General features: G+C 39.1%; 1 protein-coding gene across 2 annotated transcripts in view; it reads left to right on the forward strand.

The window, feature by feature from the left end:
- thsd4 (thrombospondin type 1 domain containing 4) overlaps nucleotides 1-14,480 on the forward strand; it is a 37,425-nt gene that overhangs the window by 6,079 nt on the left and 16,866 nt on the right. Inside the window, exons 6-8 of one of the 2 annotated variants that reach the window (XM_008405528.2) lie at nucleotides 150-570; nucleotides 1,256-1,358; nucleotides 2,627-2,763. In XM_008405528.2, coding sequence (XP_008403750.2) covers nucleotides 150-570; nucleotides 1,256-1,358; nucleotides 2,627-2,763 — 661 coding nt within the window. Of the gene's footprint in view, nucleotides 1-149; nucleotides 571-1,255; nucleotides 1,359-2,626; nucleotides 2,764-13,001; nucleotides 13,194-14,480 lie in introns of those variants that run through there. The other variant, XM_008405529.3, reaches the window with a different exon arrangement.

Below are 14,480 nucleotides of genomic sequence, written 5' to 3' on the forward strand. Positions count from 1 at the left end.
CAACTGCAGGAGTTGTTTAAGAAAAAGCATGTTGACATTTTTCTGGTGGTTTTTAAAAGCAATTAATAATTCTTCACTAAATCTTATTTTTTCGATAAATTGTGTTCATTTTGGGATAAATACATCATAATCTACATTTATATTTCCAGGAAGGTCACCCACATTGTCCCAGGGAGGTATGGCTATGGACGAGCACCTCATGTGGCTCCACTGTTAGTGGATTCAGGCAGAGGCTCAGCTTCCCCTCGCCTCCACAGACAAAAACGCTCCCCTGCTGCTAACTCCCTCCAGGCCTTTCCTGGAAGGCACACCGACCTCAGATCACCCAAACTGGATGCCTCCAACAACCTCCATCGCTTTACCAGGCCATATGTGCATCCCAGGACTCAACATCCCAGGAATAACCAAGTCTGGGCTTCCCTTTACCAGCCTGCATCCTCTAACCAGGCTGAGGTCCAGACTGGGAGTCACACCTCCAGCCACCAGCTGCACAAAGAGAGACCTTACAACCCACTGCCTTCATCCTTCTGTACAGGGGAGCATGCTCACTACAGGATCTGCAACAGTAATGTATGCATGTCTGGACTCCCACAATAGTAGGGTTAGGTTTTAATTGAACAAAATCATGTTTTTGAACTGTGTGAAGAAGCCAGACTATCCAGAAAAAAAACAAAAAACGGATACATGATTAGAACATGCAAACTTTACACAGAAAGTCATACGACCCACAAACTTCTCCTCTGCAAGTCAACAGTGCTAAAACCTGTGCGACCAGGCAGCCTTGTGTTCTCAAATATGTCAATAAATCAAGAAAAAATAAGTTATTCATCTAGTAGTAGTAGATATCTGTATTCAGAACACCTGTAATCAAAGTTTTATGGTGCAGGCAAGACCAACAAGCCCAACATTTTGAGAATGTCAGGAATTGTTTATTATTAATCTTCAGAGTAAAATTGAAACATGTGAGAAAAGATGAAGCAGCAATCTATGAAAACCAATTTTCAGTCAGCCACAACACTTTTTTTGCATTTAAATTAGTGGGCAATGTCCAGGTTTATATTTTCCTCCTGTTAAATGAGAGAAAAAGCTGAATAGAAATTTGTTCAGACTTCAGTGAGATCTAGTTTCACCAACACGACTGTGGACTCCAGCCATTTGTCAGAACATGACAATAAGAGCCAGCAGTTGTTACTGATGGTTTTACATGTTTACGGAAAAATGAATGCTTGTTCACACTTTCTCTTGTTCCTCTCAGGATTGTCCTCCATCCAGCAAAGGCATCAGAGCGGTTCAGTGTTCTTCCTACAACAGCCAGCCATTCATGGGCAGACTCTATAAATGGGAACCTTTTAATGAAGGTAGGCTTCATGATTATAAGTATTTCTGCCCAGTATACAATTTGTGGTAAATGGTAAATTGAAACTTGTGTAGGACCTGATGATTTGCAAGAACTTCTAAGTGCTTTACAATACATTTAGTCATTCATACTCACATTCACACTAATGGTGTGAAGCTACATTTTAGCCACACCTACCCTAGAGCAAACTGCCATTCAGTTGGCGAGCACCACCAGCAGGCAAGGCGGGTGATGTGTTTGGTCTAAAGGAAAAGTCAGTGAGATTGATACAGCTGTGAATCCCTGGAGCTCCTCTCAATCCCCGCTCCTTCTGCCTCTGTTGTTGTGGACACTTCATCCACTTTGCCTGCTGGTGGTGGCCAGAGGGCCTGGTGGTGGTGGCGTTGGTTCCTGGCAGCCTTGTTTCTGTCAGACTGCCCTTTATTACTATCCAGTAGCTTGCCACCATTAGTGTGTACATGAATGGGTGAATGACTGACTGTAGCGGGAAGTGCTTTGGAGTCCTCTGGACTTGATAAAGCGCTATACAAGTGCAGGCCATTTACCATTTCTGTGATCTATGCTGTCAGTGAAGGTGGACGGCTTTTCCGTTTTCAGATGACGGGTAGGATGGTAGTCTGATTTGTTCAAACCTTGTGGTATTTTTAATCCCCCGATGCTGCTTTAAACTTCTCCACAATTTTATCTTTGACCTTTCTGTGGAGTCACTTGGTCCTAATATTGATGTTTGTTCACTACTGTTTTTCAATTTTTTACTGAAATCAAATCACATACAAGTGGAGTTTATTAATTATGTTACTTCTAAAGGTGTTGAGTAAAATGTCATTAAGACGATCTGAGTAAAGGAGGATACAAATACATGCCACACTTTTCAGACCTTTATTTGAAATAAATATATCTATATATCCTCTTGCCATCTTCCTCTATGCATTTACTCCTACTAATTATGGTGATTATCACACAAAATCCCAATAAAACTTGTTAAAGATTCTGGTTTTAACCTGACAAAATGTAAAACAAGTTTGTCCATGGAGATACTGTAAAACATTCTTTTGTGTGTTCTGTTTCCCTGTTAGAAACCATTGGATTTTTTATCAAACTCACATGTTAACAGACTAAATGAATTACCTTGTTTTTATCAATGATACGTCAAGTCTGTCATTGTCTTGTATACTCTGACACTGTTTTCTTTTGCTAATCCATTGTGTGAAACTATCATGTTCTCAAAATATCTAAATGTCTCACTCTTTTTGATCTTCTCTCTCTCAGTTCCTGGGGGCCAGCATTGTGAGCTAAACTGCCGGGCCACTGGGTTCAGATTCTACGTGCGACAGTCAGACAGAGTGATTGATGGCACGCCGTGCGGACAAAATGAAACAAATCTGTGTGTGGCGGGACAGTGCGCGGTAAGCGATCTTCAGCTGTGACCTGATGAGCTGTTCCCTTGAAGCACAGAAATGTTCTGTTTCTCGTGGACGATCGTTGCAGTGCATGTACCTAATAGTAGCCATCATTATCCTGCCTGGTATTTTCATGCAGACTCTTTTATGTTGTTGGTGCTTCTTCTTTCTTGGAATAATTCTTTCTCATTAATAAACAATAAAAATTGATACTTTGGAGTGTAATGATGGCTGTGAACAGGAGAGGGCAGCACAGCGTAAAAGTAGGCTCGCTCTTTGTGCTGTTGCCAGTGAAGGTCAGTGGCATTTCTGGCTGGCTTTTCATTTTTTGTGCTGTATTTACTTCCCTGAACTTCTAATCAGGGATTTAAAGTCAGAAATGTGCGAAAGAAGCAGCTAAGTGCCGTCTGATCACAACGCTGACCTTGCTCTGGACTCTGTGCTTCTCATGCATTGTAATCCATCATTAATCACTGCAGCATTAAGATTATATCTGGCTAGTGAGGTCTTTAATCTCTGGGTTTGGATTTAATCACTTTTCCACCACTATAAAACATGTTTTGCTGCTGCTTCTTCACAGGGACTGAGTTGATTTTTTTTTGTGAATAATTGGGACAAAACAGAAAATTATTAGTTTGAGTCAAGAAGTTGGGACATTTTTTTGGTATGAGTCCAAAGCTCATAGGTCCTTTTCAAAAAAATCATGATCCTAACTTTTTCTTGCAAAAGTTGGTTTTGCAAGAAAAAAATATTTACATATATACAAAAAATACAAAAAATATATACAAAACAGGATTAAGTTGAATTGGCATTAGTACTTTTACTGTATGCCTGTATATTGGAAAAGCTCACACCGAGGAACTGACACCATTCTGAATGTCTCAGACGAATAGTGAAAGAAAGGTCTCTTTATTGTAGAGCTCTCACCCATTTTTGACTTCCCCTATAAAGCCAAGTGAGTGAATATGAGACGTGTGTTTGTATTTTTAAAGGGCGATCGCTGACCACACACACTTTACTGCTGGTGATGTTTGACCCCCCTGGAGTTAAAAAGTGGTCTTCCCTGGACTATTGCATGCTCAGTTATGGATTTCCAGCTCAGTACAGTTTGGGAAGGAATGATGAAATAACAGGAAATCTCATATGATGGCTGAACTTACCATCAATCTTTCTATTCATAGTGCTGCTTTCAAGTATTAATGGTCTCTTATTATCTCTATATCACAATGATATATGTAACGATTTTCAGAATTGATTTAGTTGTGTTTTTATTTGCCAGTGAAGATGAATAAGTACACATCTATTCTCTTGGTATGCTGAGATCTCAGTGATAGTTTTCCTGTCTGACTGGCAAGTTTCCCAGGATCCAGAGAGCAGCTCAGCCCCAAACTAATCAAACAACCAGAACCTCGCTTCGCTTCTCTTCTTTGACAGCTGCATCTGTTTTGTGCATTCTCTGCTGAGGTGGGCAGGCAGACTTGTTGAAAGAGGGATGAGTGCTTTGATAAACAGCCTGACTGGCACACACTGTTGGAGATAGCTTAATATTTGCCATGATAAGCCCCAGCTGCTGGCTCACAAGACTGTCCGTCATTACACACTGCAGATGGTCATGCGTTTATGTCAGTGGACATGAAGTGGCAAATCCAGTCAGGTTGCTTTGGAACAAATGATCTTTCCAACTAATCTGACTGAGGTGCTTGCTGCACTTTGCTTTGGGTTTCATACAGTCACATGAAGATTGGAGAGAAAAAAAAAGGTTTCAATCTCCTCATTTTGAAAACTTCTACCAAGACACCTGCTTCATATGTTCTTGTTTAGCATTCGTTATGTTTAATTGTTAAATTGTTACAAATGAGCAAAATGATTTTGTGTCGTACTCATACAATAAATATTGGAACTTGTCCAAACTGGAATCAGCAGCTTAAACCTCAAAGAAATCACTAACTGGCCAGTTAATGAGGCAAAACATTAAAATAGATTTTCAGATATTCTCCATCCAGCCAGACTGAGCTTAAGCTATTTGGCAGAGAACAATTGGTAAAAATATAAATGTTGTGCAAAGCTTGAAGAAAACCTGCAGCTGTAATTGGAGGGAAAATAATTTCTACAAAGTATTAAGTATTAAGTTGCTGTGGGATACAAATGCATCCTACATGTTTAAAAATCACGTTTCCTTTTCTTTCCAATTCCACTTTATATTTGTGCAGTTCTCTTTGTGGATTATTAACAATAAACCCCTTTAATGCCAAAAATAATGAATAGTTGAACAAAACATGGCTTCTTAATATAAATTTGTTTTAACCATGTTCAGTTACTCTTTTCATGTTTTCTATTTAATCCTCAACAAATTAATTTGGAGTCACCTGTATGCATTTTTTGACGGTGGCAAAAGCAAACATCATGTAAATAACTTGAAAGTAATTTGAGTCCCAGTATTAAAGTTTCTGGATACTTTTTTTTTCAATATTATTCACACTTTTTAAAGAAGCAGAAGTGCTGTTATATTTTCCAGAAGTCCCACCAGAGCTATTATTAGATTTGATTTCTGCACACATATAATTAATTAAAACATTAATTATCAGATAATTAATGTTTTTTCAGAACTGTAAATTTTTTTATATATATAACGTCTCAATTATCTAGTGCCAGACATCATTTAGACTGCTACAGACTTACTTTCAGCAGCTGCGAGTCACACTACAAAGAATTTAGTGTTCTGTAACAGTGCCATTAAACTGCCTTGTAAAAAAAACTGATTGCATCAGTATTGGCAACAGATTGCAGTGTGGAAAGACACAGAAACTCACTTAACTCCACTGGTTTAGATTTTCTGTGAAATTCCGATGTTACATTTTGTTTCTATATGACCTACTGAGTAAAATGATGCATTAAGCCCTCCTTTTCACTGATGAGGTGTTTGATTCTTTGCTTTGTGCAGAAGCCATCATTCTCTGGATACACCATGATAGATCAGCTTCTACTTTAGGGCTGAATCCACTTGCATCATAAAGTTAGAGATATTGAAACCTTTGATGATGCTTTTGTTGCAAACTATAGTTGAAGAACGACTGGGACAAGATGATGTTAAGATGTGTTGGAGATAAAAAATTTATCTCTCCTTTTGGCTTCAACTTCATTAGCTGATATTGACCCTTTATTAATACTCTCGGTTTCAGTGTGACCTGCAGGCTCAGATATTCCATCTCTGTGGGTCAGACACTTGTTTTCCACCCACACACCTCTGCTGGTCTCTTTTCCAGCTCATAAAGTCTTTCTTTGGGGGATAGAAGAGTGTTTAACCTTGTGAGCTGGGCCTCCTTCTGGCTGAGAAAGAGCAATGCATGTACAATTGATGAGATCTCCATTGATGTTCCTCAAGTTTGGTTCCACATTGTTACTGCACTGAATTCCCATAAAGATACTGAATTTATAATAACTTTAAAAAAAAAAAAACTTTTAGCATTTTCTCACGCTATATGCTGTAGTTAACTGGACTTTAGAAATCTAAAAATAATGTATCAAAAAACCAGTCAAGGACATGGTTAAATAGTCAAACTAGCCAGAATCCTGTTTTTTGCATCATTCATACAATATAAATTAAACTATGTATATAATTCAAATGTAATATATTTTAATTCCATTTAAACATGCAGTGGAGATTGTGATATTGTAATTTTTCCTTCCTTTGGTATTTATCAAAATGCAAAAAACAACTATTACGCATTCCTAAACTCATACTCAAACCAAGATTTGCTGACCATGATTTATTAATGATGCCAAGGACGACACTGGTCCTTTGGAACTTCCTACTGGAACCAGTAGGTGCATGCTGGGATGCGTGGTGCATCCCAGCATGCACCGCGCATGCTGGGATAGTTGAATGAAGTCGGCGGCTGCTTACCATAGTTGCTAGACTTGTTGTGGCTCAATATTGGTCCATATATAAGGCACACCGTATTATAAGGTGCACTGTCGGCTTTTGAGGAAATTGAAGGTTTTTAGGTGTGCCTTATAGTGCGGAAAATACGGTAAGCAGTAACCTCCACAGTAATTTATAAGAACATTCTTTACAGATGTGGTTGTACATTTAGTACAGTGTTGACGGCGGTTCTTTTCAGGCACTTGACTCTTGCCACTAATTAGCTTGTTGAGTCGCTGTTAATAGGCTGTGGAGATTTTTTTTTCTTTTGCCTCATCAGTTTGTTTGGAATGTCAGCGGTCTGTCTATTTCAATGCATGCATTATGATTCTTGCACATGTTTCCATGTGATCCAAAATGTAGTTGTGGGTTGTATTCTCATGTGGGTTATAGCCGCATTTCCAATGAGGCTATTGATATTAGATGTACAGGTGTCAGAAGAACCCAAGTATCTCACACTTACAAATAATTTGAAACTAATTAGTACCTATATTATGCTTTGTGTAATAAGGGCTAATGAATACAAATAGGAATTGAATTCATTAATAAATGAGACCCAAAAGACATAGCAAACCAACAAACTGAAAATCGATCTTTCATATAAAGCAATCTGGCTCCCAATTAATGCAAATTACCATCAAATGGATTAATCTGTGATCTCAGATTACCAAACTAACATGTCATAGTTGGTGAAACCTAAGAAATATTTAGAAGTGTTTGCAATCTCATTGCTAGAGAACATGATGGCATTGGCTACAGACATTTTGAAACAGCTGAGTGTTCAAATGAGCCAAAGATTGATCAGAAGAGTTGTTCAAGATCCAAATGCCACACACAGAAAGATACTTAGTAATCGGAGTTGAAATTAATAGAGAAAGTTTTTTTAATTGAAAAACTATCTCCTGGATTCCACATCAGCAGATCTGATGTGGACTCCAGCATTGGGTTCCACATCAGATTAATCAATAATTGATTATTGATTAATCTGATGTTTAATGACAGCAAAATGTAATGTTGTTGACTGTGTTCTATGACTGTATTTTTTTTTCTATGATGTAAAGCACTTTGAAATGCCTTGTTGCTGAAGTTGAACTCTATAAAAGTCATTGCACACACAATGTTTGGAGGAGAATCGACACTGGGTAAAGCGGTATACCAACAGTGAAGTTTGGAGGTTAGAACATCATAATTTGGGATGCTGCATATTCAGCATAAGGTAAGGGTAGACCTCGTATAACCAGAGGAAGGATTAACTGAAAAATGTCCTGGGACAGTCTTAATTAGAAGCTATAAACTAAACATGGTTATCCCAACCATGCAGCCAATTACACAAGAGAGGTCCGATCAATCACCTGACATGGAGCCAGTTTAAAATCTATAAAAACAAATTAAGAACTTGGTGCGTGGAAAGGGGCTGCACAGTGGCGCAGTTGGTAGAGCTGTTGCCTTGCAGCAAGAAGGTTCTGGGTTCGATTCCCAGCCTGGGGTCTTTCTGCATGGAGTTTGCATGTTCTCCCTGTGCATGCGTGGGTTTTCTCCGGGTACTCCGGTTTCCTCCCACAGTCCAAAAACATGACTGTCAGGTTAATTGGCCTCTCCAAATTGCCCCTAGGTGTGAGTGTGTGTGTGCATGGTTGTGTGTCCTGTGTGTCTCTGTGTTGCCCTGCGACAGACTGGCGACCTGTCCAGGGTGTACCCCGCCTCTCGCCCGAAACGTTGGCTGGAGATGGGCACCAGCACCCCTCCCGACCCCACTGAGGGAAAAAGGGTGCAAGAAAATGGATGGATGGATGGATGGATGGGTGCGTGGAAAGATCCATCAGTCAAAATCACTCCTTAAGATGCATTTGGTATGAGGTTTAGTTAGGTTGCCAGCAACATATGTCTTTCTTTTTTATTGTTTATTTGCATAGTGACAAGTGTTAAGTAATCAAAAGCAGAACACTTTTAAAATTCATAGCCTTAGCTTATTTGCAATGCACGTTACCAGATGAGCATTTAACAACCCAAAACTATTAAGACAATAAAGCAACATAGCAAGGTAAAATGTCATGCATCTGCTTCAAAAAGTTGTGCCAATGGATAGTTAAAATTAAATTTAGAAATAAAGATGTGGCCCTGAAATAAATGTCTGCCAAATGTGGTTCTGAGGGCAGTAAATTAGACTCAGATTTCTTTCTTTCACTTCTGTCTAAGGCACCTTAGTTTTTTAGTTTGTTTTTTTGTTTAGTTAGTTTTGCTGGGACAATGTGCAAAAATATTCATATTAAAATAAGATGTTTTGCACCAAATTAACTTAATCAGTTTTCTATTTGTAGTCCTTTAGAAGGTGGGTTAATACGACAGTCTAAAATCATAAAAAATACATTTAATGTCCACACATACCTTGTCTACAATCATTGTACAAAATTACCACAATTAGACAGAATCAAATGCCTTAAATTACAGTATAAATTTTTAGTGCTGACACTGCTTGTTTTCTAATAATGCTTTCCTAGCATTAAGTGAAAAGTCCTTCAGGTCAGCAGAAAGTCTAAGACTTTGTGGGAGTTTGTTCCATTCTTTAATCCCTTTAAATGAGAAAGCTGTCTCTGCAAATGCTGAGCTACGTTTGGGTTTTCTGCAGTCGTTACACCTCATGGAATTGGAGCTCCTGGTTGTCTGCTCAGAGCAGAGCTGGACAAAGTTTTTCAGTGGCGAAGGAGCAGTATTATTCAAAATTTTAAAGATTAGATAACACATTATAACACACAACTAAATTTATTAAAGTGTAACAGTTTGTATTTTCCTAAAATTTGACAGTGATGGTATCTCTAACTCTTTTTATCAAGCAGTTTTTTTGGCTTGGTTATAAAAGCTTTACTGTTATTTCATTTGCTTGAGATCATCATGAAATACTCTGAATAAATGTGAGAAAGTTACTATTTTTGCAGTGTCATGAATCAGTGTATTTTGCATGTGGCTAAAATCCTAATCAGCAGTAAAGAAAATGAATGGCACTCCTGGATTGGCTGCTTTGCAAATGCCATCAAAAATCATGTCAGGTAGCATGTGTCTAGATATTTCAGCTTCCCAAGCTGCATTTTCTTTCAAATATTTATGCTCTGTGAAAACATTTGCGACTAGGCAAATTTTCCACACATAATTTGGAGTTATGTTCCACAAAAAAATCTGCTAATACTGAACTGATCTGCAGGAGTCCACTGTCCATCGGATCTACTGTATATTGAAATATATAATTACAAAATATCTGTCCCTATTAGCCTCTAAAAGGTTTCCTGGAGCCATTTCATGGCTGGTTGGTTCTACCGATTTCGTATGCTATGCCAGAGGAACCGTCACATCTGTCTGGGATTTGTGTTCTCAGATTGTCTTGGTGATAAGACCTTCTTCAGAATCCAGATCTGGTCAGCTTGTGGGAACCCAGCTTGTTCCACTCAGCCACACTTTTGTAATGTTGTACATGTGCTTTTGAATATTTATTACTTAAAAATTCAAGACCCGCTCATGATATCCAGCAATTTCACACATAATGCACTCCACATCAAAACGTGCTTTAGTCTTAGAGTTCCGTCAAAACTGTGATAATTGGATTCATACATAGTTATTATAATAAAACAGCCAGAACGATGAGTGTTTTTAGTGAAGTATTATTTGGAAAAACCTCATTACTTCTGTTAGGGTACAAACAACTTTTAGTTTCAAGCCAGAGATAAGTAGACACAGAAGCATTTCTTAGACACACCTTGTCCCTCCTATCAGTGTTCTTCTCCTGACCTGCTTTATTCATTAGCCATCTTCTTCTATCCTCCCTTCTTCAGTCAAAACACTTTGCTTGAGGGAAACAATCATGGGACCTACATGTCTGGTCTTGCTTGACTAATATGTATCCCAGATGCACAAAAATTATGTCTTCTCTTTCTGCGTCCTCCTGTTTTCAGGATTTTGTCAAGTTGACTAAATGTAAAGGATTTAAAAGTAATAATTGGGGAAACTTGGTTGGCTCTCTGTTAGATATTTAAGCACATGCTTCAGGAAGGTTGTAATACTGTTTTATTGTCTTTCGGTTTGAAAGATTAAGTCCAGTTGAGTTATGGGATTCAAGTTGAGTTCTCCCATTTACAGCAAGTCACAGTTGCCAAAAAAATGTTTGCAGTCATCATAGCTTTCCTCATGAGCTTCACACTGAAACATCCCTCAGTAACTGTAAGAGTGTGAGTCAACTGGACCTCGACAGAGCTCAGTAATGTTGAGAACACCTGCAGCATTCTAGCATGTGTGGGCTGGAGACCGGGAGGATCAGGCGTCCTGAGCCAAGGTTGCTTCTGGGCTGGCCCACCTATAGACAGACACATGAACCCCAGGGTGTGCTGAAGCGTCGGTCTGGCCCCGCCCGGCATACACTCACTGGTCTCTGATTAGATCTCTGATTTTTCATAAGACTAGGACAATGCCGGTACTGCGACTGTGATGGATCGGTTGCTGAAAAGGGACCTTCCCCTTTTATATGACTGCAGCTGAAAATACAGTTGTCATTCTGCATCCTGCAGATACCCCATATGGGATTTAATGTGTGTGCGCGCGTGTGTGAGTGTGTCTGTGTCTCATGCTGGCTCTGTTCCAGTAAATAGCATAAGTCAAGCCAGTTGCATGTGTGGAATAAAATAAAAAAAGATCTTTGCATTAAAACCCTCTTGTTTGATTTGCACAGTAGTCACACAGAATACTACCCAATATTGGGGATAGGTGATTCACTAAGAAATTAACTGACATAAATGTTATATATTATTGCCAAGTAAATATTTGGGTGTAGTTTTAGTTATTTAGTGACAGTAAAAACAGTCATCAGTCAGTTAAAGTCCAAAGCAAATAATTTGTACAAAGCTTAACAAATTCTTACTCAAATGTTCACATACTGGCTTTACCTAATACAGTTTATGGGAAATTTATTCTTGTCCAACTATTAAAAACATTTGAGTAAGTTTTAGTGAGTAATTTAACAATGATGATTTTATATAGCAGTTTCTTACCAAAAATCAAGATTAAAAAGTAGATTTGTGTATGTTGTCTTCAGGTGTCGGATCTCATTTTACTCCAGTAGTTGTCATTTTAGTTCAACAGTACTCATATTTCTAGTGAAGTTTGCAGTTTAATGTTGGTGCTTCTGGTTATAGAAATGCTAAATGCAAACGCTGCAAACTTAGCAGTGGGAATGTGATGCGAGTGCTCACTGACTGTTTTTTTTACTTAGTTACCATTATATTTCTTCAGCGGTTGCAAACATATCTTGCTGAACTTCTGCCACTCACAGCCATGACAGATGTAGCTTTCTGGAGCATGTACTCTTCAGATTGTTGCAGACGGATGTGGTCTCCATGTGCCTCTTCAAACCAGGAAACTTTTTCAATTAACTCACGGAATGCCTTTCCAGGTCAATTCTCAAAAAAGTCATTTTCTGCAGAAACAAAGTCATGACATCTCTAAGGTTCCCATGGTACATATACATACTTCTAATGATAAACCTAATGACTTCAGCCTTCTTGTTATCTGCTAATGGTCTTTCTCTCTCTCTCTCCTTTTAAATGGTTTCTTACATGTGTGTGCTTTCACTGACATCACTTTTAAAATATCTCACTGCCATAGAAATAAATAGACAAAGTAGGTAACGAGGTGTCTTTGTCATCCACAAACAACCTCTACACCGAACAGTGTTATTACTGTTGCAATCTGGGAGTTTATATTTACTGTTATAGCTGAAAGTAGCCTTTGATCTCTGGATCAAGGGACAATTTAAGTTTACATTGCTCTGACTTTTAAGAATTAATGTTGTGGACCAAATTGGGTGCAGTTGGTAAGCTATGTGATTTTTATGGGGTTTTTTTAACTGCCTGCATTATGGGGCAGAAATAATCAATGTTTTACTTATGTGTTGACAGAAATATGTTTTACCTTTTTAGCATGTTTGCCTTTTTTAACACAATCTTTATTGTGTTTTGCTTTCATAGAATGAGAAACAACCTTAAAGATAATTTCTGATTTAGAGTTTACATTGGTTTGAATCCTCTGAAGATAGCTTGGCCACGAGCCAGTTGCACATATTTTAATTGCTGAGGTTATGCTTCTAAAATTTCCTTCCTCCCTTTCATCCCATATGGAAAAATTCCACATAGCTTCCTTTCTGAATTCCAATTTAATGTCAGGAGTGACTGTAACACGTATTTTCCTCCCTTCCAATTGATTTTACTCTTTCTGCTCTAAAGAAAATACCCCTCTTTATCCCCCAGCTGCACCTCCCCCTGCTCATTTTACGGCAGTAGCTTGCAGAGATCACTTCTGGAGTGAGAAGGTTCTTTTTTTGGCTTTGTCAGAGCGACAGAGGCGAGGAAGAAACAGACGGAAGCAGCCATCAGACTCGTGAGCATTTTTGTGGCCACATGAGAGGATGCTGTCAGAAGTGGCTCTGCTGCTGCTTGTCTGCCTCCACGTGCGTGTGCAGGGGAAACCGCGGTCGCAGGTAGGATCACCTCTGCTGGGTCCAGGAGGAACCTGAGGGAGAACGGGGGATTCCCATTGTCGCTCAGCGTCTGATTATAACAGTTGAGGCATTGCTTCGGGTGAGATTGTTTTGGAGGCTCTGGAAGTTTTGGTGTCGTATGCATCGCACCAAGATGAATCCTCGCTTATTGCCAGGCTCTTAGTGTTATAAACATACTGGACAGTGTCTGTTATTGCAACCCTGTGATCCTGTGGTCCAGCTATTGAGTGGAAGCATTTACAGAATTGCTGTTTTGATTCTGGCTCTCCTTGCTCTCTGAGCTGTTTATTTTTCCACAGAACATTCACTGGCTGCTTGTGGGATTATATTTCTCTCCAACTGGAAGAGCCACTGAATCCTGGAGCTTAACAAATGTACTCATGATACCAGCTCAGATGAGCTGTGTTTGCTGAAGAATAAATGCATTGTGGGACACCTGAGGCTGTTATGTGAACCTATCAAGCACCAAGGTCATGATAAGGATGCCCAACCTCATTCGACAATGGCACCGCTTGTTAACAGCCACTGGATCTGTTTTTATGTAAAAATCTGTTTGGTGACAAATGTTACTTAATATTGAGGCTTCATTGGGTATGCTGCTGTATTTTGGTAATAAAACACACAGCAATGAGCAAAACATTGACTAAAATGAGGTATTTATGGATCTCCAACAGAATTTGGAGATCACTTTTATATAATACAGCCAATATCCGGCTACGTATAGGGATCAAACGTTCAGCAAATGGAGACTCTTCTGTTATCATGTTACTAAAACTGACCATCCATATGAGAGTGCTTCTGTCAGGAGAAACTCAATCCATTTCATTGGCTGAAGATTCACTTCACTGCATGCTGTTTCTGAGTATTTTACTATCGGTGGAGCCTTCAAATGAAGACACACTGGCACTTACTCGGGACAGTCTGTGGTGTGGATGACGTCTTGTTTTACTGTTGGGATGAAAAGGTTTTACCGCTCCTGCAGACTCCTCTTACAAAAAGGTAAATGGCCCACAGTGTGTACTCAGGAAAGCATGCAGGACACCGGCAGGGGGGGGGAAACTTATTTGTCTTTAAAACGGCACTCAAAGTACTTGTGACTTATTTGGAATCATGGCTGCAATTGTTTTGTCTTCAGCTCATGTCTTGTGAGTTCTCCATTAATGAACCCCAGCCTGTTTGTGTTTTGTGAAAGCGGGCCGTTTGGTTCAACATTCCTCAGTTTTGATTTTGAACAAAGCTCTGTTGTGGACAACAGAAGGTTGGATG

Source organism: Poecilia reticulata, chromosome 3, assembly GCF_904066995.2.
Source record: "Poecilia reticulata chromosome 3, P_reticulata-male-v2, whole genome shotgun sequence".
Classification (NCBI taxonomy): Eukaryota; Metazoa; Chordata; class Actinopteri; order Cyprinodontiformes; family Poeciliidae; genus Poecilia; species Poecilia reticulata.